At 43.7% G+C, this 21,800-nt stretch overlaps 1 protein-coding gene across 1 annotated transcript in view; it reads left to right on the top strand.

Moving 5' to 3' along the window:
• LOC126484201 (UDP-glucosyltransferase 2-like) overlaps positions 1-18,400 on the top strand; it is a 107,492-nt gene extending 89,092 nt beyond the window's left edge. Inside the window, exons 6-7 of the mRNA XM_050107613.1 lie at positions 7,124-7,346; positions 13,873-18,400. Of these exons, the coding sequence (XP_049963570.1) occupies positions 7,124-7,346; positions 13,873-14,161 (512 nt within the window). The 3' untranslated portion in view covers positions 14,162-18,400. The remainder of the gene's footprint in view (positions 1-7,123; positions 7,347-13,872) is intronic.
• Positions 18,401-21,800: the final 3,400 nt, after the last annotated feature.

Below are 21,800 nucleotides of genomic sequence, written 5' to 3'. Positions count from 1 at the left end.
CTGTCTGGTCTGCTCCCTACGACAAACCAACCTTTATCATGAAAATGAAATTTTACCAAATAGTGACAGGGTCTGTGCCGACCGGCAGAAATGGGGCAAACACTGTCGCCCTCCCCTTCTGAACAAACGAATGAACTCACCCAGCGCTTAGGACGAAAACCAGCCACTGGGCATCGGCCACCGGATCCTGCACAGTCTCTACCACTGCGTTATTCACAATTACCTCTGGCGTTTCGTAAGGTGAGCGCGCACAAACTACTAGACATACAGAAAGTGGAGATGGGTCAGTGGACAGAGCGTCGCGTATCTCGGAGTTTTCAACTCCTGTTACAGGTGGTCTGTATTGGTACCGTTTATGACACCGCAGATTTCAATGCGTGCACGCAAATCGTTCAGGCAGCTGCTACTACGGGAAGAAGCGATAGGAGACCGGTTTGAAAATGTGTTAGGAGGGTTGCCTATCTCCAGCTGTGAACTAACTTCATGCCTCAGTACGGAATGGATAATTTACGGTATTCACCCGACAAAAAGCCGTCAACGGATATAAGCCGCACCCCCAACTGTCGAGGAAGAATAAAACTAAGCTGCACACTGATTGAGAGCAGAAAAATTACCAGAAATTTGCTTTTCCTTACATCTAAGACGTAGGTACCATAAAGTTTTTGTTGTAACATGATGGCACCTAACTTACCGGTACCGTCTTCTTCACTATTATTATTATCAGTACGGATATTTGCTTCATTGCTGTCATTCTCATTCCCATCGTGATCTTCATTCTCTCGCACAGTTCGCCATCCAGCGCATTCGATATAGAGCATTTCTTGAACCCCTTGATGATGTACGAGTACTCCGAAGACATGGAGCGCCATGAAGCAAGAAACCACTCCCACAGAAGAGTGACTGATGGCTTCTTGTTCTTACCAGACGGTGTATGGACATGACCTTCTTCCAGGAACCAATCTGAATACATTTTTTCGGGGGCTGTCCTTGAATGGCTTGTTTGTGGCCACATCTAGCTCCTGCTATTTTCAAGGCATTCCTGTTGGTATTATGAAAAAGTCTGTCCTTCGTGCAGCAAGTTTATCTTTTACTTTAGCAGTTAGATGTCCTTAGCAGGTAGATCTCCACTAAAAGCATCTAAATTAGCGTGTATCGCTTAGCACGCAGTGACCCAGTTCAGTGATTCCATACAGCAAACAGCGAATCAACACTCAATTGCGCTGTCATTCAGCCGGTTACCTGGCAGCGATCATTAAGCCCTTTCGAAAGTTTTCTTTGGACGTAGTTTTTCTCTACAGAATGAGATAAGAGGGACAATTTTCGTCATCGCCTATAACAGCTAGCATCACAGTCATTCTGATTATTATTATTATTATTGCAGATTCCTCTTCATGCGATATCTTTTGCTCCTTTGATGTCTGCTGTCGTACTGCTCGGCCTGTCAGAAAATGCTGGTGTTTCGTCAACATTGCCATCTGGTCAAAAAGGTATGAGTGACACTTTCGCATATGGATGACATACCGCTGGAAGTTAACCAGTTTCTCCTCGTAAACTACTGGCATTCTGTGTGGGCGTAGTACTTCTCCAGAGAGCATATTTCTCCATATCAACGGATGATAACTACCAATACTCGCACGGAATTTTCGCTAAGACTCTTGCGATTTCCGAGGACTTCAGTTGGATTATTTCTCGTGAGAGAGGTATCTCGTGAGAGAGATTTTATCGTTGAAACAGCCTTCTTCCATTTTCCTTCTGAAGCATCCTAACGTCGGCCAGTGCATACTTTCTTCCGAACTCTCTGTTGATTGTGGTATACCTCACAACTGAAAGTTTGAAGCTTGCATCGTAACTGCGCCGAATTCCTTGGCTTGATGACACTTTTCGCTCTAAACGGTCATTCAAATCGACATTAATCAGGCTTTCTTACCGTTGTCCAACTGAAACGGAATAATACGCTAGTTAAACTAAGTTGGTGGACTGGCACAATATTGACGCCAATAAAATACCGGTAATAGTTTGCACTCTTACGTAGTAAAATGCCTTGCCGCCAGTTTCGGTTGCTGACGCTAGTTGTATGGACCTCATTTGTTTACAGCGAGAGTATATAAAAGGACAAGGGGATGAGGTAGCGGATAAAAGCCGCACCCTAACTTATCGAGGATGAGATCAACGAAAAAATTGCGGCTTATTTTCGGGTCAATACGGCTCCTCCCTGTTTCTGACACGCGTGTCCCCTAGTGCTGCGCTGTTCCAGGATGCGTATTGAGAAACTAAACTTCGAGACGTGCTGTATCCATTGATATGAGTCTTTTTCTGTATGTCTCATAATATACGATCAGTAGTCTGCTGATATACCAGACGTACTCATGAATAACCCTGTACATCTGTACAGGCCAAGTTCGCAAAAGCCAAGACGCTTGAGACGAAGATGTGTGAAAGTATAACAGTTACATTAAGATTTTTATTATGCCCCGGTCGCCAGGCATTTAAATAAGTTCATTAGATCTACATTCACAGTGACATTAGCAAAGACTTAGCACGGCACCACAAGATAATGTCAGCACGTCTAATACCCTGGTGGTTTTAATACGTGACTCACAGTAATTATAACCACAAAAAAAGTCACAGTGCGGAAGGAACACAATTCTGTCTGACGTTTCGCTCCACGAACGCGCTCCAACACCGCTACCAACTACCAAGACGGCATAGCATACCGCTCCAAATTCTCCACCAGTCCCACATGAAACGTGAAAGCCACCAAGTCTCCGATAGAAGCGAACTTTACGATCTATTTCTGCAAAGTGAGAGCTAGAGAATCCCGGGCAAGTAGTACGCCCTGCTAAGCCAGCACTTCGTAACAAGCGCCAGCCAATCATTGAGTGGCCATCACCCCTTTCTGACAACTTCTGCTATTTCCTTTCAACATTTGCTTTTATAAAATTCTACTTTTCTTATTTAAGTCATAATCGTGTCGATCGTACGTAACTGTTTCTCTGTTTTATACACTAAGTTTTAATTACCAATATATTACTCTAATTATGTCTGTTCTGTGATATGCTGAGACAGAATTTCGCGCGAAGTCTTTGCTAGCCCCACCCAGGAGGACCGATAGGTGACCAACTGCACCAGTATTCCCTGATCGTGTGGTCGGATATTTCAAGAAAACCGCAGTGATCTGCAAATGGCACCGTTAGTTACCGCTCAAGGCATCTGCCCTGTCCGAAACAGTAACAAAATGCACAGACCCCAAGAGTCTAGTTTCTTTAACGTATTCTAACAGCTGGAAGCCGCGATTGTATCGTTACAACCTGGGCGCATGAATGTATTTAATATATCCAACTTTCTTATTTTGTTTCACATCTCTATAGTATTTCAGCAATGGCAGCATGTTGCGGTTGCTCTGTTACTTGAATTGTGCCTTATCTTAACAGTAAAGAATAAATATTGGCAAACTTGAAGCTATCGCTTCGAAACGGCGTGCACTCCATAGTTTCAATTGGGTTATAACTAATAGTCCTGCTGGTATATGTAAAGTGAAAACGGAAAACGTTCGAAGTGCCATATACACTGAAGAGACAAAGAAACTGGTACAACTGCCTAATACCGTGTAGAGCCTCCGAAAGCACGCAGAAGTGGCGCACCGCGACGTTGGCATGGATTCGACTAATGTCTGAAGTAATGCTGTAGGGAACTGACACCATGAATCCTGCAGGGCTGTCCATAAATCGGCAAGAGTACGCGGGGTGGAGATCTCTTCTGAACAGCACGATGCAAGGGGTTCCGGTTTTTTTTTTGGTCATCTGTCTACTGACTGGTTTGATGCAGCCCGCCACGAATTCCTTTCCTGTGCTAACCTCTTCATCTCAGAGTAGCACTTTCAACCTACGTCCTCAATTATTTGGTTGACGTATTCCAATCTCTGTCTTCCTCTACAGTTTTTGCCCTCTACAGCTCCCTCTAGTACCGTGGAAGTCATTCCCTCATGTCTTAGCAGATGTCCTATCATCCTGTACCTTCTCTTTATCAGTGTTTTCCACGTATTCCTTTCCTCTCCGATTCTGCGTAGAACCTCCTCATTCCTTTCCTTATCAGTCCACCTAATTTTCAACATTCGTCTACAGCAACACATCTCAAATGCTTCGATTCTCTTCTGTTCCGGTTTTCCCACAGTCCATGTTTCACTACCACACAATGCTGTACTCCAGACGTACATCTTCAGAAATTTCTCCCTCAAATCAAGGCCGGTATTTGATATTAGTAGACTTCTCTTGGCCAGAAATGCCTTTTTTGCCATAGCGAGTCTGCTTTTGATGTCCTCCTTGCTCCGTCCGTCATTGGTTATTTTACTGCCTAGGTAGCAGAATTCCTTAACTTCATTGACTTCGTGACCATCAATCCTGATGTTAAGTTTCTCGCTGTTCTAATTTCTACTACTTCTCATTGCCTTCGTCTTTCTCCGATTTACTCTCAAACCATACTGTCTACTCATTAGACTGTTCATTCCGTTCAGCAGATCATTTAATTCTTCTTCACTTTCACTCAGGATAGCAATGTCATCAGCGAATCGTATCATTGATATCCTTTCACCTTGTATTTTAATTCCATTCCTCAACCTTTCTTTTATTTCCATCATTGCTTCCTCGTTGTACAGATTGAAGAGTAGGGGCGAAAGGCTACAGCCTTGTCTTACACCCTTCTTAATACGAGCACTTCGTTCTTGATCGTCCACTCTTATTATTCCCTCTTGGCTGTTGTACATATTGTATATGACCCGTCTCTCCCTATAGCTTACCCCTACTTTTTTCAGAATCTCGAACAGCTTGCACCATTTTATATTGTCGAACGCTTTTTCCAGGTCGACAAATCCTATGAAAGTGTCTTGATTTTTCTTTAGCCTTGCTTCCATTATTAGCCGTAACGTCAGAATTGCCTCTCTCGTCCCTTTACTTTTCCTAAAGCCAAACTGATCGTCACCTAGCACATTCTCAATTTTCTTTTCCATTCTTCTGTATATTATTCTTGTAAGCAGCTTCGATGCATGAGCTGTTAAGCTGGTTGTGCGATAATTCTCGCACTTGTCAGCTCTTGCCGTCTTCGGAATTGTGTGGATGATGCTTTTCCGAAAGTCAGATGGTATATCGCCAGACTCATATATTCTACACACCAACGTGAATAGTCGTTTTGTTGCCACTCCCCCCGATGATTTTAGAAATTCTGATGGAATGTTATCTATCCCTTCTGCCTTATTTGACCGTAAGTCCTCCAAAGCTCTTTTAAATTCCGATTCTAATACTGGATCCCCTATCTCTTCTAAATCGACTCCTATTTCTTCTTCTATAACATCAGACAAATCTTCACCCTCATAGAGGCTATAAATGTATTCTTTCCACCTATCTGTTCTCTCCTCTGCATTTAACAGTGGAATTCCCGTTGCACTCTTAATGTTGCCACCGTTGCTTTTAATGTCACCAAAGGTTGTTTTGACTTTCCTGTATGCTGAGTCTGTCCTTCCGACAATCATATCTTTTTCGATATCTTCACATTTTCCTGCAGCCATTTCGTCTTAGCTTCCCTGCACTTCCTATTTATTTCATTCCTCAGCGACTTGTATTTCTGTATTCCTGATTTTCCCGGAACATGTTTGTACTTCCTCCTTTCATCAATCAGCTGAAGTATTTCTTCTGTTACCCATGGTTTCTTCGCAGCTACCTCCTTTGTACCTATGTTTTCCTTCCCAACTTCTGTGATGGCCCTTTTTAGAGATGTCCATTCCTCTTCAACTGTACTGCCTACTGCGCTATTCCTTATTGCTGTATCTATAGCATTAGAGAACTTCAAAAGTATCTCGTCATTCCTTAGTACTTCCGTATCCCACTTCTTTGCGTATTGATTCTTCCTGACTAATGTCTTGAACTTCAGCCTACTCTTCATACTACTATATTGTGATCTGAGTCTATATCTGCTCCTGGTACGCCTTACAATCCAGTATCTGATTTCGGAATCTCTGTCTGACCATGATGTTCATGTCTTGGGAGTTTGGTGGCCAGCGGAAGTGTTTAAAGTCATAAGAGCGTTCCTGGAGCCACTCTGTAGCAATTGTGGACGTCTGAGATGTCGCATTGTCCTACTGTCCGTCGGAATGCACAATGGAGATGAATGGATGCAGGTGATCAGACAGGATGCTTAAGTGCGCGTCATCTTTCAGAGTCGTACCTAGACGTATCAGGGATCCCATATAACCCCACATGTACACGTCCCACACAATTACAGAGCCTGCACCAGCTTGAACAGTGCCCCGCTGACGCGCACCGTCCATGGATTCATGAGGTTGTCTCCTCACCCGTACACGTCCATCCGCTCCGAAAGCTCATATCGATGAAGTTTAGTTGAATGGTTCGCACGCTGACACTTGTTGATAGCCCAGCTTTGAAATCTGCGGCAATCTGCGGAAGGGTTGCACCTCTGTCACGATGAATGATTTTCTTCAGTCGTCATTGGTCCCTTTCTTGCAGGATCTTTTTTCCTGCCGCAGCGACGTCGGAGACACCATGCTTTAGCAGATTCCTGATATTCACGGTACACTCGTGTAATGATTGTACGGGAAAATGCCCATTTCATCGCTACCTGTGTGATCTGTGTCCCATTGCTCGTGCGTTGACTATAACACCACGTTAAAATTCACTTAAATGTTGATAACCCGCCATTGTAGCAGCAGTAACCAGTCTACAACTGCACCAGACACGTGTTGTCTTATAAAGGCGTTGCCAACCGCAGCGCCGTATTCTACCTGTTTACATATCTCTGTATTTGAATACGCATGCCTGTACCACTTTCTTTGGCGCTTCAGTGTATTAAATTTGTCAGGAAAATGAATCTCTGTTTGTTCATAACTTGTTTGTATAAAAAAATTCAGAAGGTGTTCTGATACCACAGAATCACCGAAAAAATAACCAGGGAAACTAGAAAACAAACAATTAAGAATGTTGGAAGTGCCACACGAGGAAACTGGTTTCAAGTGTCAATGAGAAAGTTTTTACAACCTGATTCTTGCAAGGGGGCAAACAGCAGCTAGACGTGTTCTGCGTATATTGTGACTGAAGTGGACGCTGTTCTGCCCTCTCAGGCCACCCCAAGGTTCGGGCGTTCATCTCCCACGGCGGCCTCATGGGGACGCTGGAGGCGGTGCACTGCGGAGTGCCGGTGCTGGGGATCCCGCTGTTCGCCGACCAGAAGCTCAATGTGCCCAACATGGTGCGCCACGGCGTCGCCGTCCAGCTCGACATCAACCACATCACCACTGACCAGGTCGTCGACGCCCTGCGGAAGCTCACCGCCCCAGGGTCTGAGTGAGTCACCACAGTCACCACAGTAGTTTTGCATCTATATGTTGACGCCTATGAGAAACCAGATCCTACCATGTTACTTGATGACTGCACATTACAGATTTTTCAGTGTTGTGAAGGTATTTTCTCAGAAACAAATCTAATTAAGGCCATGATATATATAAATGATAATTATATTATTATAGGTAACGAGCTGCTTGACTTTTTTTCTTTTAGGGGTTCCCTGCATTGCAATGTGTGAGTAATACCATGGGCTCTAAAATGCATATCTTAAGAGCTATGAGGCCTTCTTTAGCTTCGGTGTTGGGAAGTAAATTTGTTCTACTGCATGCTCTTTGCTTTCCATATGTTGAGAGGTGATGGGGTAGACCAAAACAAGGAAAAAAGTCCAGTAAACATGGGTTTTAAAGTGCATACCTCAAGAGCTGTGAGCACTTGTTCATCTACATATACATCAATACTCCGCAAGCCACACGACAGTGTATGGCGGAGGGTACTTCTGGTACCATTGACTGCCACCCTTTTTTCCTGTTCTATTCGTGAATGGCACATGGGAAGAATTATTGTCGGTAAACTTTTATATTTGCTCTAACTTCTCAAATTTTTTCATTGTGGTTATTTCATTAGATGTACGTGGTAGGAAGTGATATGCTGTCTGACTCTTCCCAGAAGGAAGTCTCTCAAAATTTCAGTAGTAAACTTCTTCATTGTGCACAACACCTCTCTTGTAGTGTCTGCCACAAGAGATTGTGCAGCAGCTCTGCAGTGCTCTCACAACAACTAAATGAGCCCTTCATGGAATCTTGTCTCTCTCTCTCTCTCTCTCTATGATGTGTTTGCCTTTGCTGAAGGCACAGCACAGAATACCATAATCTCTCCCATTGGAGTCAGTGACCCCATACACAAAGTACATATTCGCCACCAGAGGCCACAGTTCGCTTATAACAAAAGGCTCAAAAAATATCCCTCAACAGTCTCAAATTTTTCTTCGTGGAGTTCGGGTTAACTCTACAGGGACTGATGGCAGCATTCCAGAGACAGAAAAGTGTAAGTATGTTATTTCTTGTTTGACAAAGCATTTAACACTGTAAGTGAGTACAACTGATATATAAATATCTGTCTGTTTACAGTGTGTTCAATATGTGTCTGACCACTGCCTTCTGGGGTTTGCAGCTAAAGAGAATAATGGATTATATCAATACTAAGTTCACAGAGCACTGACAGACCTATATGTAAACAAGACCGCCTGGAGTAGATGACATTTCCTCAGTATTACTAAGACAGAAAGCCATGACAAAATTATTCCACCTGATATGCAAGATAAATGAGACACGCAAAGTATCCTCAGACTTCAAGAAGAATGTAATAACTCCAGTTTCACAGAAGGAAGATGCTGACAGGTGTGAACACTGCCAGATCATCAGTTTAATAAGTCATAGTTGCAAAACACTGACACGAATTATTTACAGAAGAATGGAAAAACTGGTGGAAGCAACCATAGTGTAAGATCAGTTTGGGGAGAAATATAGGAAAATGTGAGGCAATACTGAATCTATGACTTCGTAACTGCTCTTTCGTCCAACAACGTGCGTTTCTTATGGCCGTTTCATTTCGACTGACAATTGAACTAAGGTTGATTTCAAATATAGCCATAAGGTCGTGTCTTATTCTTAGCGCATATAACTGAGATAGTCTTTTACAAAATACACTCCTGGAAATTGAAATAAGAACACCGTGAATTCATTGTCCCAGGAAGGGGAAACTTTATTGACACATTCCTGGGGGCAGATACATCACATGATCACACTGACAGAACCACAGGCACATAGACACAGGCAACAGAGCATGCACAATGTCGGCACTAGTACAGTGTATATCCACCTTTCGCAGCAATGCAGGCTGCTATTCTCCCATGGAGACGATCGTAGAGATGCTGGATGTAGTCCTGTGGAACGGCTTGCCATGCCATTTCCACATGGCGCCTCAGTTGGACCAGCGTTCGTGCTGGACGTGCAGACCGCGTGAGACGACGCTTCATCCAGTCCCAAACATGCTCAATGGGGGACAGATCCGGAGATCTTGCTGGCCAGGGTAGTTATCTTACACCTTCTAGAGCACGTTGGGTGGCACGGGATACATGCGGACGTGCATTGTCCTGTTGGAACAGCAAGTTCCCTTGCCGGTCTAGGAATGGTAGAACGATGGGTTCGATGACGGTTTGGATGTACCGTGCACTATTCAGTGTCCCCCCGACGATCACCAGTGGTGTACGGCCAGTGTAGGAGATCGCTCCCCACACCATGATGCCGGGTGTTGGCCCTGTGTGCCTCGGTCGTATGCAGTCCTGATTGTGGCGCTCACCTGCACGGCGCCAAACACGCATACGACCATCATTGGCACCAAGGCAGAAGCGACTCTCATCGCTGAAGACGACACGTCTCCATTCGTCCCTCCATTCACGCCTGTCGCGACACCACTGGAGGCGGGCTGCACGATGTTGGGGCGTGAGCGGAAGACGGCCTAACGGTGTGCGGGACCGTAGCCCAGCTTCATGGAGACGGTTGCGAATGGTCCTCGCCGATACCCCAGGAGCAACAGTGTCCCTAATTTGCTGGGAAGTGGCGGTGCGGTCCCCTACGGCACTGCGTAGGATCCTACGGTCTTGGCGTGCATCCGTGCGTCGCTGCGGTCCGGTCCCAGGTCGACGGGCACGTGCACCTTCCGCCGACCACTGGCGACAACATCGATGTACTGTGGAGACCTCACGCCCCACGTGTTGAGCAATTCGGCGGTACGTCCACCCGGCCTCCCACATGCCCACTATACGCCCTCGCTCGAAGTCCGTCAACTGCACATACGGTTCACGTCCACGCTGTCGCGGCATGCTACCAGTGTTAAATACTGCGATGGAGCTGCGTATGCCACGGCAAACTGACACTGACGGCGGCGGTGCACAAATGCTGCGCAGCTAGCGCCATTCGGCGGCCAACACCGCGGTTCCTGGTGTGTCCGCTGTGCCGTGCGTGTGATCATTGCTTGTACAGCCCTCTCGCAGTGTCCGGAGCAAGTATGGTGGGTCTGACACACCGGTGTCAATGTGTTCTTTTTTCCATTTCCAGGAGTGTACAACCATACACAATGACTTGCCGATGCGTGCGGATACGTTGTGTTGACAAAGTACAGACAAATTTCAGAGAAAAATTCCTTTCCCAGTTTTCATTTGCTTGTCCAACAGTTTAGTCAATAATTATCTCCAAAGATTTTGTCTGTAGGAATGATGTTTGCAAAGACGCACGCGTATGTCGAAGCTCACGTCCAAAGGAATGTATAGCGCTTCCTGCCAAGGCCCGAGATAGTACACAGTGTTCCCATAGCTAGTACCCTAGTTTCCTTGGTTCGCAGCTGAAAATTTTCGGGTATTTTGTACCAGATGTGCTTCATTCAGACGAAAAGGCTCCATGAAAACTGTATAATGCTTTCAAATTACGTGCGAATTCTTTAATTTTATGCGCCCGCCACTTGTCGTTTATGAATTACATACATAAAAGTACATGTAGCTGCATAAATGTGTTTTGCGTTAAATATGGTTTAGCACTTTTGGATTCCCTTCAGCGCTATGTGTACTGCGTCCGATTTTCCGAAAACATCGAAACGTCAAGATGAACGTTTGCCTTTATGCAGTAGTAACCCAGTGAAGGTAGGAGCTGCACGGAGACCAAACTGGAAGGGAATAACAACCAGTAACTACGAACAAGTATGAGGAAAACGTAAGTGACCGTCGCCACAGTTGCACAAGATAACAAGCAGCCAACACATTACGCTTGATGGTTTTTCACAATAAGCTGAAAATGTGCGAACGACTGACACCCACAGATCGCAAAAAATAGACCAGGTGCAATAAAACGAATGCGTAAAGACAAACCTAAGACGTGGTATTACAGAACGCGATCTTGTAAATCACATTCTATGCAGTTCCGAAGATAGAACTTACAAATCCACAACAGTCCTTCCTTCAGTGATTGTGTACGTCTCGCTTGGATTTTGTGAGGATCGATGTTAGCACGTTATTACATAGACATAACAACAACATGACGTAAAACAAACTAAATACGTACAATTTTTTTGCTGCTTTTGCTCAAAGCTTACTGATGGAGATCAGCACTATATACTTCAAAAACAGGCTGACGTCCTCGAATGTCCCGTTTCTGCCTTACATTAATGATTCACAATTAATGTGTTGTCAGCGACAAGTGTAGTCTTTTACTTGTAAAACCATGGTTGTAGTTGCTTGCACCGGAAATTTTCAGATGTTCATAAAATATTTCATTCATTTCTCAATAGCCATCTGCAGGCCATTTGAATTCCTTTAAATCAGTGTAAGGTCGTCAGCTTAAAAATGTCTTTTTAATACCAAGAAATGACTGAGCTGTATGTGTTTACCTCAAAAATTCAGCTACAAATACCATCGTCAATGTTGATATTAAATACGTTGGGTGATCAGTTACGTAATTGTCTTTCTCCTTTATTCATTGATACTGAGTCGGTACGTTTTGTGGCTAGGTCTAACACAAAGTGTTTTCGAATATGCTCTGAATCATTGATGTTAGATGTAAGGGGTATTTTCTACACGACATTATATTCAATATTTATCAACGCTTGACGTAAAGGAAAAATACAATCATTAATCGAACGACCGACTATATGTTAAATACTTACGCAACATTGTAACAGCAGATGAAACCTAGCTTTATTCGTATGTGCCATGAACGAATCTGTATTCAATTGTTTGAATGTTCCAAGACGAAACGAAACCAACAAAAGTGGTTCATTTGCGAGGTCCTTGTAACAAAATGATCGCTTTTTTTTTTTTAAAAATCATCGATAAGATCATAAAAAAATCTAAAACGTCTCATCATTCTTCATTATAGCAATGTCTGCTGTCACACAGCAAATAAAACAATTGACCATTTGGCAGAGAAAAACGTTGAGTTAATGACTTATTGTTCGTGCTGGCCTTATTTACTACGTAACGGTTTCTTTCTCTCCCATACATCAAACAATAAATGCTAGGCAGCGAATTTCATTACGTCAAGTAGCTGCTTCGTCAGTCCAAACATTAGAGAGGAAAACAAAAGTGTTTCTAGAATCTCCTCTCCTCTACTCTCCTCTATTCTCTCTTCCTCTATCGTCCTCTTCTAGTTTATCCTCTCTTCTCCTGCCCTCTTCCTCCTCTCCTCTATCCTCTTCTCCTTTACCTGTCTCTCATCTACTGTATTCTCCTCTCCTCTACTGTTCGTTTGTCTCCTCAGTCCTTTATTCGTACTATAATCTGCTCTACTCTCTCCTCCTCAGCTTTCCTCTACCCTCCTCTCTCCTCTCCTCCATCCTTCTTTCCTCTATTCTGCTCTGTTCTAGTTTCAACACCTTACCTCTAGACTCATCTACTATCTTCTCCTCCTCCTCTCCTTTATTGTATCTTCCTCCCCTCTGTATTCCTGTTCCCTTGGCTAGCATTGCTGCCTCTGCATCATGGGATCCTGGGTTTGATTCCCGGTCGGGTTGGGGATTTTTTTACCTGGGGACTGGGTATTTGTGTTGCCATCATCATCATCATCATCATCATCATCATTATCATCATCATTCGTGACAATGGCAAGACTGGATAGCGTAAAAATTGGGCTATGTAAAAATTGAGACCTTTTATGGGCACTGATGAACACGCAGTTGAGTACCCCACAACCAAACATCATCATCATCTCCTTTGCCCTCCCCTATTTTCCTCTCCTTTTGTTTCTTCTCCTCTCTGCTAGTCTCCTTTTCTTTCTTCTTCATCCTTCTCTCCTTCCTTATGTCCTTTTGCAATCTCCTGTCTTCTCCTCTCATTTCCTTTCCTCTGCTCCATCCTCCTCTCCTCTATGCTCTTTTGCTCTAGTTTTAACTCCTCTAGTCTCCTTTACCCCTTCTCCTCTCCTCTACCTTACTCTTCTCTCTTCTACACTATCCTCCTCCCTTCTACTGCATACAGAACTCCTCTCCCGTGTGTGCTCTACCCTTCTGTCCTCCACTCTTCTTTTATCCTCCTCTCCTATCCTCTAGTTTCCACTCCTCTCCTCCAGTTCCTTCTAATCTTCTCCCCTCTAATGTATCTTCCTCTCTTCTATTCAGTCCTCATCTCCTCTGCTCCATACTCTTCTCCTCTACCCATTCGTACTCACCACTGTTCTCCTTTTCTAAACTCATCTCGTCTCATCTCCTGTCCTCTCCACTACTTTAGTCTGTCTTTCTCTCCTGTATCCTCCTCTTCTCAACTCTATACTCCTCTCCTTTACTCTGAGTTCCTCCTCTACTCTCCTTTGCTCTCGTCTTCTCTCCTGAACGGTCCTGTTCTCCCACTTCTTCTCTTCGTGTACTCTGAGAAACAAAACCTTCGAAAAGATTCCTTTCCTGGTTTTCGTATTAACTTAGCAGGCGCCTCTCGTATGAACTTATCACGGGAGTAAGCTGGAGTTGTCGTCGTTGGGTGTCTCAGGTACTGGACGCGGGCCAAGCAGCTGTCTGCACTGTTCCGGGACCGCCCCCGGCCGCCGCTGGAGGAGGCGGCGTACTGGGTGGAGTACGTGGCCCGGCACCAGGGGGCGCCGCACATGCGGTCTGCCGCGCTGGACCTGTCCTGGTACCAGTACCTGCTGCTGGACGTCGTCGCCTTCGTCGCCCTGGCCGCCGCAGCTGCGCTGGCCGCGCTCTGGGTCCTCTGCAGAAAGCTGATCTCTCTGGCGCTGCCGTCCACGAGGGGCCCGCGCAAGGCGAAAGCGTCGTGAGGAACTGCACAGCTGACTCCAAGATGTCACGTGCCGTGAGGAGCAGGAGACTAGTTCATCGGTGTGCGGACATTTGCCACGATTTTACCTGCTCCGAAGGGTTGCGTCCCTTGCCTCCTCCTCCTCCTCCTCCTCGTGGCTTACTGAGCTTTCCGCTGTTTCACTTAACTTAGAACCAGAACCTCTTTGGATTTTCTGCCACATTTATAGAGAGTGTTTCGTTGTGGAAACTATTAAATGCATATCGCATTGAAATCCGCACCAAATTTCGAGCCTCAGTAAAACTTCGCCAGTCTTGGAGATTTTGCGTTCGTCTAAATTATACTTGCCTTTTTCGGTGCTCTTGCATCAGCTTTCTGTCGTGTTTTGTGTACAATGGGGGTCAGTTCCGTCTCTTATTAATTTATTTGGTATGAATCTCTCGAGTGCTGTTGATACATTTCTTTGAACTTAAGCCACATATGGTCTTCACTTACATAGTTTGGAAGGATTGGAGACTGTCTCTTAGAAAGACGTCAACCGAATTTTTAGTTGCTTTTATAAATAGACATAGTTCGCGTTTAGTTTTGGTGAACTTCTTTGTTACGGAAATGAGCCTCGCTACGACTGTGTGTTCACTAATCCCTGTATCCGTCGTGATGCTCAGGATTATTTGTGGCTAAGAGGTCAAGTGTGTTTTCGTAACCATTTACAATTTGAATGGCCTCGTGAACTAATTGTTCAAAATAATTTTTTAAAAAAGCATTTAGAACAATTACGGAAGTTTTTTTTCTATATACAATAGGATCTGAAAATTTTTGTCAACATATGGAAGGTAGATTGAAGTCACTGCCAGCTATAATTGCATGAGTGGGGTACCTATTTGTGATGAGACTCAAGTGTTCTTTGAACTGTTCAGCAACTGTTTCATCTGAGACCGGGGGTCGGTAGAAGGAGCCAGTTATTAATTTATTCTGGTTATCGAATATAACCTCTGCCCATACCAAGTCACAGGAACTGTCTGCTTCAATGTCGCTTGTGAGCTGGAACACACATTACATTATTTTTCTTTAATTTGTGATTTTTGTTTCTGTTGTAGTGCGGGTCATTACAATTACGGCTTTTCCCTCCAAAACCTAGGATGCTTTTTCTGTGACCCTGTAAACATCAGAGCTAAACAATGTAGAACAACATTCTGTATTACTTCATTTCCTTATCTCTAACATTTTAAAACTGTATGTCGACTTTAGATGACATGTCAATCATAGATGATCTTATCTCTATTTAGTGAACGTATTTTCAGTCATGTTTTGAACATTGTCCAGCTACACTTTACAAACTAATGTTTCGCCGCAAGGGATATCGCATTTTAGAGAGTAAATTAATCTGGAGTATGTCGTTCTTCTTTTCAAACATTCACATACCTATTTCTACTTTCCTTATTGTCTTTTGGGCATACAGTTGTAGTAATTAAAGTAAGCACAAATGCAGTGATCAAAAAGAAATGATTAGTGTACATTCGCATTCTCATTACATCGTTCCTTTCTTGTTGCTCTCATGGCGATGGACTGTTTTTATCCAAATCAGTAAGCGTGAAAGAAAGCTACCGTACAGACGGAGGGGTCTATATTTATACTTGGCAGAATTAATTAAATACTGACATAATGGTCGGTATTGCTTTCGTTTCCCAAAAGTTATAAATATTTCTATTTCGGAAAATAAGCTCTGAATTTGGCCAAGATGTTGAAGAAGAAGGTCCCTTACGTACTGGTTGTATCGAGTAAGATGTGGAGACGGCGGTTTGAAAGAGGTCAGAAGTAGTACGAGGAAGGGCGTCCCTTGCCTTAGGGATCGCTACCTGGCGAAGGGGCAAATGTGGCAAATGTCCGGCGTGGCAAATGTCCGGCATTCAGTTCATCAACTTCCGTGCTATATTTTTTTCTATTTATTTTCAATCCACGACCGCACACAAATAACCGCATCTTTGTTTAGGTTGTTCAGAACAGTATTTTTGTCGTCAACATACATTACCTCACACATCACTCGCCTTCAGCACGGGGTTAAGTTTACCCATAAGAGCTATGCATTTTTGGAGTGTCATTACAAAGCTAATGCAGACAGGTCCATTCAGATGTACCTTGGAATCTGTATACGCATTTCAAGGGCAACTTCACAATTTGTATCCGATATGTGGAATGGACATGACACTGCAGTGCACACTGCAAGGGCCTTTCGCTGGTTTGTGGCAAGTGTCACAGCTAAGAGGTCGCTATTCCTTTGTTATATTTTTTTTTTTTTTTAGATTTTGTGCTGCACTTTATTGTAGTGCCGAAACGGCTTCGTAGTACCCCGATAAGTTTCCCAAAACCACGAAATTAGGAGCTACAACATGCAGAAAATTAAGTATTTACATCATAAGCATGTTCATTACTATTTTCTTGATCTTTTTTAGTCGCTTTCTCTTGTAGGCAATCACAAAGTAGTATTCAACATTTTAACGGGTTTATTTGTCGCATTTTACTACATTAAAAATAAATATCAAGTAAAAGGAAGAGTTGAATAAGTATACAAAATCCATCTAACATTGAAAAAGAAAAATACACTTCATTTTCTTGTACAGACACTCTCACATAGAAGTGAATTTTGCACTATTTTCTTGCAGTAACTTGGTGGCTTGCAAAGTTCGTTGTTTATAAGCATATCACGTTGAGCGGCAGGCGAGTCGTCTTCTGCCAGTGGCGTTATCCAGATGCGGTGTCGTGCGGCGCGGGGTCGTATGTACGGACTTTTTACATTTATTCCAAGTACGGACCATATTATTTTACACGAGGTAATAAATTTCGGTTTATGATGATTAACTTGAAGGCCTAGAAAATAATAAGACAGAGGCGTTCAATCTCTTCGAGCCAGCGACGTCAACTGGCGCTTGTCTGCACGCATATCTGTCGTCGCTGCACCTTGGTCTGTTAAAGTGTTGTACAAAGTCAACATGACAGTTCGAATACTTTGTATTTCATACTCACATTCTTACATAAAACGACGAGCCTTTTTGGCTTGTTACTTTCTGACCGTATCACATTTATATGTCGCTGAAAGATTGTTTGGATTGTGATATTTCTTACTACTTTGTAGAACTTCAAAATGGTCGTCATACATTGTAATTGACTACACGGCGATTGGAATAAAAATAAAAGAGCTTTCTTAGGATAACTGCAAATTTTGTTGCGTTTCGTGTTTTCTACAAATGTATAATTGCGAATGTGGACTGAAAGTAAATGGAAATATTTTCAGATCTCTTGGACATCACAACGATCTCATCGCTCGTAAAAATGTTGGACTAGGTGAGAAAGAGATGGACGTTGATGGAACGGGAAACGTAGCTGCGAATCAATGCAGATACTCAGGGTTGACGAAACAAACGTGTAAAACCGGGGTTTGTTGTAGTGGTCTTCAGTCCTGAGACTGGTTTGATGCAGCTCGCCGTGCTACTCTATCCTGTGCAAGTTTCTTCATCTCCCAGTACTTACTGCAACCTACATCCTTCTGAATCTGCTTAGTGTATTCATCTCTTGGTCTCCCTCTACAATTTTTACCCTCCACGCTGCCCTCCAATGCTAAATTTGTGATCCCTTGATGCCTCAGAACCTTCTTCTTGTCAAGTTGTGCCACAAACTCCTCTTCTCCCCAATTCTATTCAATACCTCCTCATTAGTTATGTGATCTACCCATATAATCTTCAGCATTCTTCTGTAGTACCACGTTTCGAAAGCTTCTATTCTCTTTTTAACAACTTTATCATTCACTCGTTCATATATTTCTCTTCTTCTCAAAATATTATGGAACCTTTTCATTTGTGCAGACTTCCACATATTTTGTGTAATCCTTAGAAATGTTGCACAAATTGCTCCATAAATAATGTAAATCTCATTTTGGAAATATTTATTAAAATGATATTAATTCCCGGCGACTGTCTCCACAAAGGGAGGCCCTAAGCCACCGGGGGGACATTCAGGCACTGTACGAACCAGAATTTTCTTCTTAGTAACAGTTCACACCATCTCCATCTAGCGGAACCGACACATCAAGGTATTCTTGATGCAAAGACATTAAGTTCTTGAGGGTCTGTGTGGATCAACAGTCTGCCCCGAACACTAAAAATGTGACCAGATGTGACGATTGATTAAATTACCATTTTTGATGTTAGCGTTAACAAATTATTTGTATTCAGACATTTGAATAAACTTGATTTCCGTATACCAACACCTCAGTTTTCGTAAAAATGTGGGTCTTCCACTCACTTGTCTCGAAAATAAAGGCCGTAAATAAGTATTCTGATACGTTAGAAAACACCTACATATTTAAATACATATACCCGGGTCTAACTTTCAAATAGCTAAAGTCGTTAACTCCTTCGTCCATTTTCTTCAGTGCATTTGTCTAATTTGTCTAAATAAGGCCCGAGAGACAATTTGCGTATCAGTCCATTGCTGAAGAATTTGCAGTTTGCGTAATATTCAGTGCCTGTGTAAACGTACGTGCAATCTTTCGGATGGCGAATCGGACTTCTGACTACGTGTTCTAGTAAGCCCGCCCGGCTAGCCGCGCGGTCGAACACGCTGCTTCCCCAGCGGGAAGGCGTGCCGGTCACCGAACCACACAATAACCATAGTTCGGTGTGGGGCGGCGGTGGGGTGAGTGGACTGCTGTGGCCTGTTGTGGGGTTGTGAACCGCTAAGGGCTACGGTGGGGACGGAGCCTCTCCGTCGTTTCTATGTCGCTGGTTTAATACACACATACACACGTGTTCTTGTCACACAAACTGTTGTGCCAAAAACTCTTAAGAGAACAAATCACGTAACTTGAACACGAAAATAACTCCATTTCCAGTAAAAATGACATATGATGGACACGAGATGATGACAACAGGCCATGGCTGAGTATTTTTGGAAAGTAAGTAGTACTGTGTAACGGAAGTGGTGAGTGGTACACACTTTTATTTTTAGAAAGCAAATAAATGGTTCAAATGGCTCTGAGCACTATGGGACTTAACATCTGAGAACATCAGTCCCCTAGAACTTAGAACTACTTAAACCAAACTAACCTAAGGACATCACACACATCCAAGCCCGAAGTAGGATTAGACCCTGCGACCGTAGCGGTCACGCCGTTCCAGACCAAAGCGCCTAGAACCGCACGGCCACACATGCCTGGTTTAGAATGCAGTTCGATACATTGAATAAAGTCACCATCCGATCCAATAACATTTTATCACACAACAAAAAGTCTGATATTCATTTAGATTAATATAGATGGTATGAAGTATAATTTGCTCGAATTCAAATGTAAAAACGTTTAATGGTAAGCTGTTTCATACCAAAGCTTGCAATTCTAAAAATGTGTCATACAAATTTTATGATTTTGATAAACATCCATAGTCATTTTCGTTAGGTAGTATTATTCAGTTACCTAGGATCACCTACAACGTTTATATTGTCAGTTATGGAGAGTACTAATTACACATAAAAAGTATTTGCTTTTATGAATCGAGTTTAAACAGCATCTTTGTATAGCAGAGAAAATTGCTAGTCTCTTTATCTTTGGGACACTTCTTACGTAGTTCTTGTGAGAAGGGAAATGTACTTCAAGCTATACTGTGCCAATGGAAAACATCAAGAAAACTACGAAGAGGAGAAAGAAGGTAAGTAACAGCAATCTTACAAGTCTTGTGCGCTATTCGGCTATACAACGATAGTTCACCACTCTTTTTTATCTTCTCAATGTGTTCAGAATTACTCACGCAGACCGCGCCAGTGTTCACCATTGAGGCTCTTCGAACAATTTTAAATGTTACATTAGTCCCGTTGCAGGAGAACAGGATAGACTGCATTGTCATTCACATACTAATGTTCCCTTGCTGAAAACTGTCACTGGCCCTCGATGCAGAAGTTGTTTACCCTATTCACATATTCTGTCGTGGTTGGGGATATCGTGTATCTCTCTTTTGTCCCAGTATTAGAAAATTAATTCTGTATTCAGTGGTATTCAAATCAAACTGATGAGCCGCTTGGTCAGGGAGATCAGCCACAAGCTCAACGGACGAACTGTGAGTCACCCACAGTAAACAGCAGTCAGTTCGCTGTGGAGCGCTGCAGCTGGTGTTGAACCGGTACCAGGCGGTCGTGCGACCCTCCACCGACAACTGATGTTGCAGGGGAGTGCTGTGAACGCATCAGTCGGCTGTGTGTAAGTACACTACTGGCCATTAAAATTGCTACACCACGAAGATTTGCTACAGACGCGAAATTTAACCGACAAGAAGAAGATGCTGTGATATGCAATTAGTTAGCTTTTCAGAGCATTCACACAAAGTTGGCGCCGGTGGAGACACCTACAACGTGCTCACATGAGGAAAGTTTCCAACCGATTTCTCATACACAAACAGCAGTTGACCGGCGTTGCCTGGTGAAACGTTGTTGTGATGCCCAGTGTAAGGATGAGAAATGCGTACCATCACGTTTCTGACTTTGATAAAGGTCGGATTGTAGCCTATCGCGATTGCGGTTAATCGAATCGCGACATTGCTGCTCACATTGGTCGAGATCCAATTACTGTTAGCAGAATATGGAATCGGTGGGTTCAGGAGGGTAATTCGGAACGCCGTGCTGGATCCCAATGGCCTCGTATCACTAGCAGTCGAAATGACAGACATCTTATCCGCATGGCTGTAACGGATCGTGCAGTCACGTCTCGATCCCTGAGTCAACAGATGCGGACGTTTGCAAGACAACAACCATCTGCACGAACAGTTTTGACGACTTTTGCAGCAGTATGGTCTATCAGCTCGGAGACCATGGCTGCGGTTACCCTCGACGCTGCATCACAGACAGGAGCGCCTGCGATGGTGTACTCAACAACGAACCTGGGTGCACGAATGGCAAAACGTCATTTTTCGGGTGAATCCGGGTTCTGTTTACAGCATCATGATGGTCGCATCCGTGTTTGGCGACATCGCGGTGAACGCACATTGGAAGCGTGTATTCGTCATCGCCATATTGGTGTATCGTCCGGCGTGATGGTATGGGGTGCCATTGGTTACACGTCTCGGTCACCTCTTGTTCGCATTGACGGCACTTTGAACAGTGCGCGCTACATCTCAGACGGGTTATGACCCGTGGCTCCATCCTTCATTCGATCTCTGCGAAACCCTACATTTCAGCAGGATAATGCACGACCGCATGTTGCAGGTCCTGTAAGCGCCTTTGTGGATACAGAAAATGTTCGAATGCTGCCCTGGCCAGCACATTCCCCAGATTTCTCACCACTTGAAAACGTCTGGAAATGGTGGCCGAGCAACTGGCTCGTCACAATACGCCAGTCACCACTCTTGATGAACTGTGGTATCGTGTTGAAGCTGCATGGGCAGCTGTACCTTTACACGCCATCCGAGCTCTGTTTGACTCAATGCTCAGGCGTATTAAGGCCATTATTACGGCCAGATGTGGTTGTTCTGGGTACTGATTTCTCAGGATGTATGCACCCAAATTGCGTGAAAATGTAATAACATGTCAGTTCTAGTATAATATATACGTCCAATGAATACCCGTTTATCATCTGCATTTCTTCTTGGAGTAGCAATTTTAATGGCCAGTAGTGTAATAAG

Source organism: Schistocerca serialis, chromosome 6 (assembly GCF_023864345.2).
Source record: "Schistocerca serialis cubense isolate TAMUIC-IGC-003099 chromosome 6, iqSchSeri2.2, whole genome shotgun sequence".
Lineage (NCBI taxonomy): Eukaryota > Metazoa > Arthropoda > Insecta > Orthoptera > Acrididae > Schistocerca > Schistocerca serialis.
This window is presented reverse-complemented; position numbering and strand designations above follow the sequence as displayed.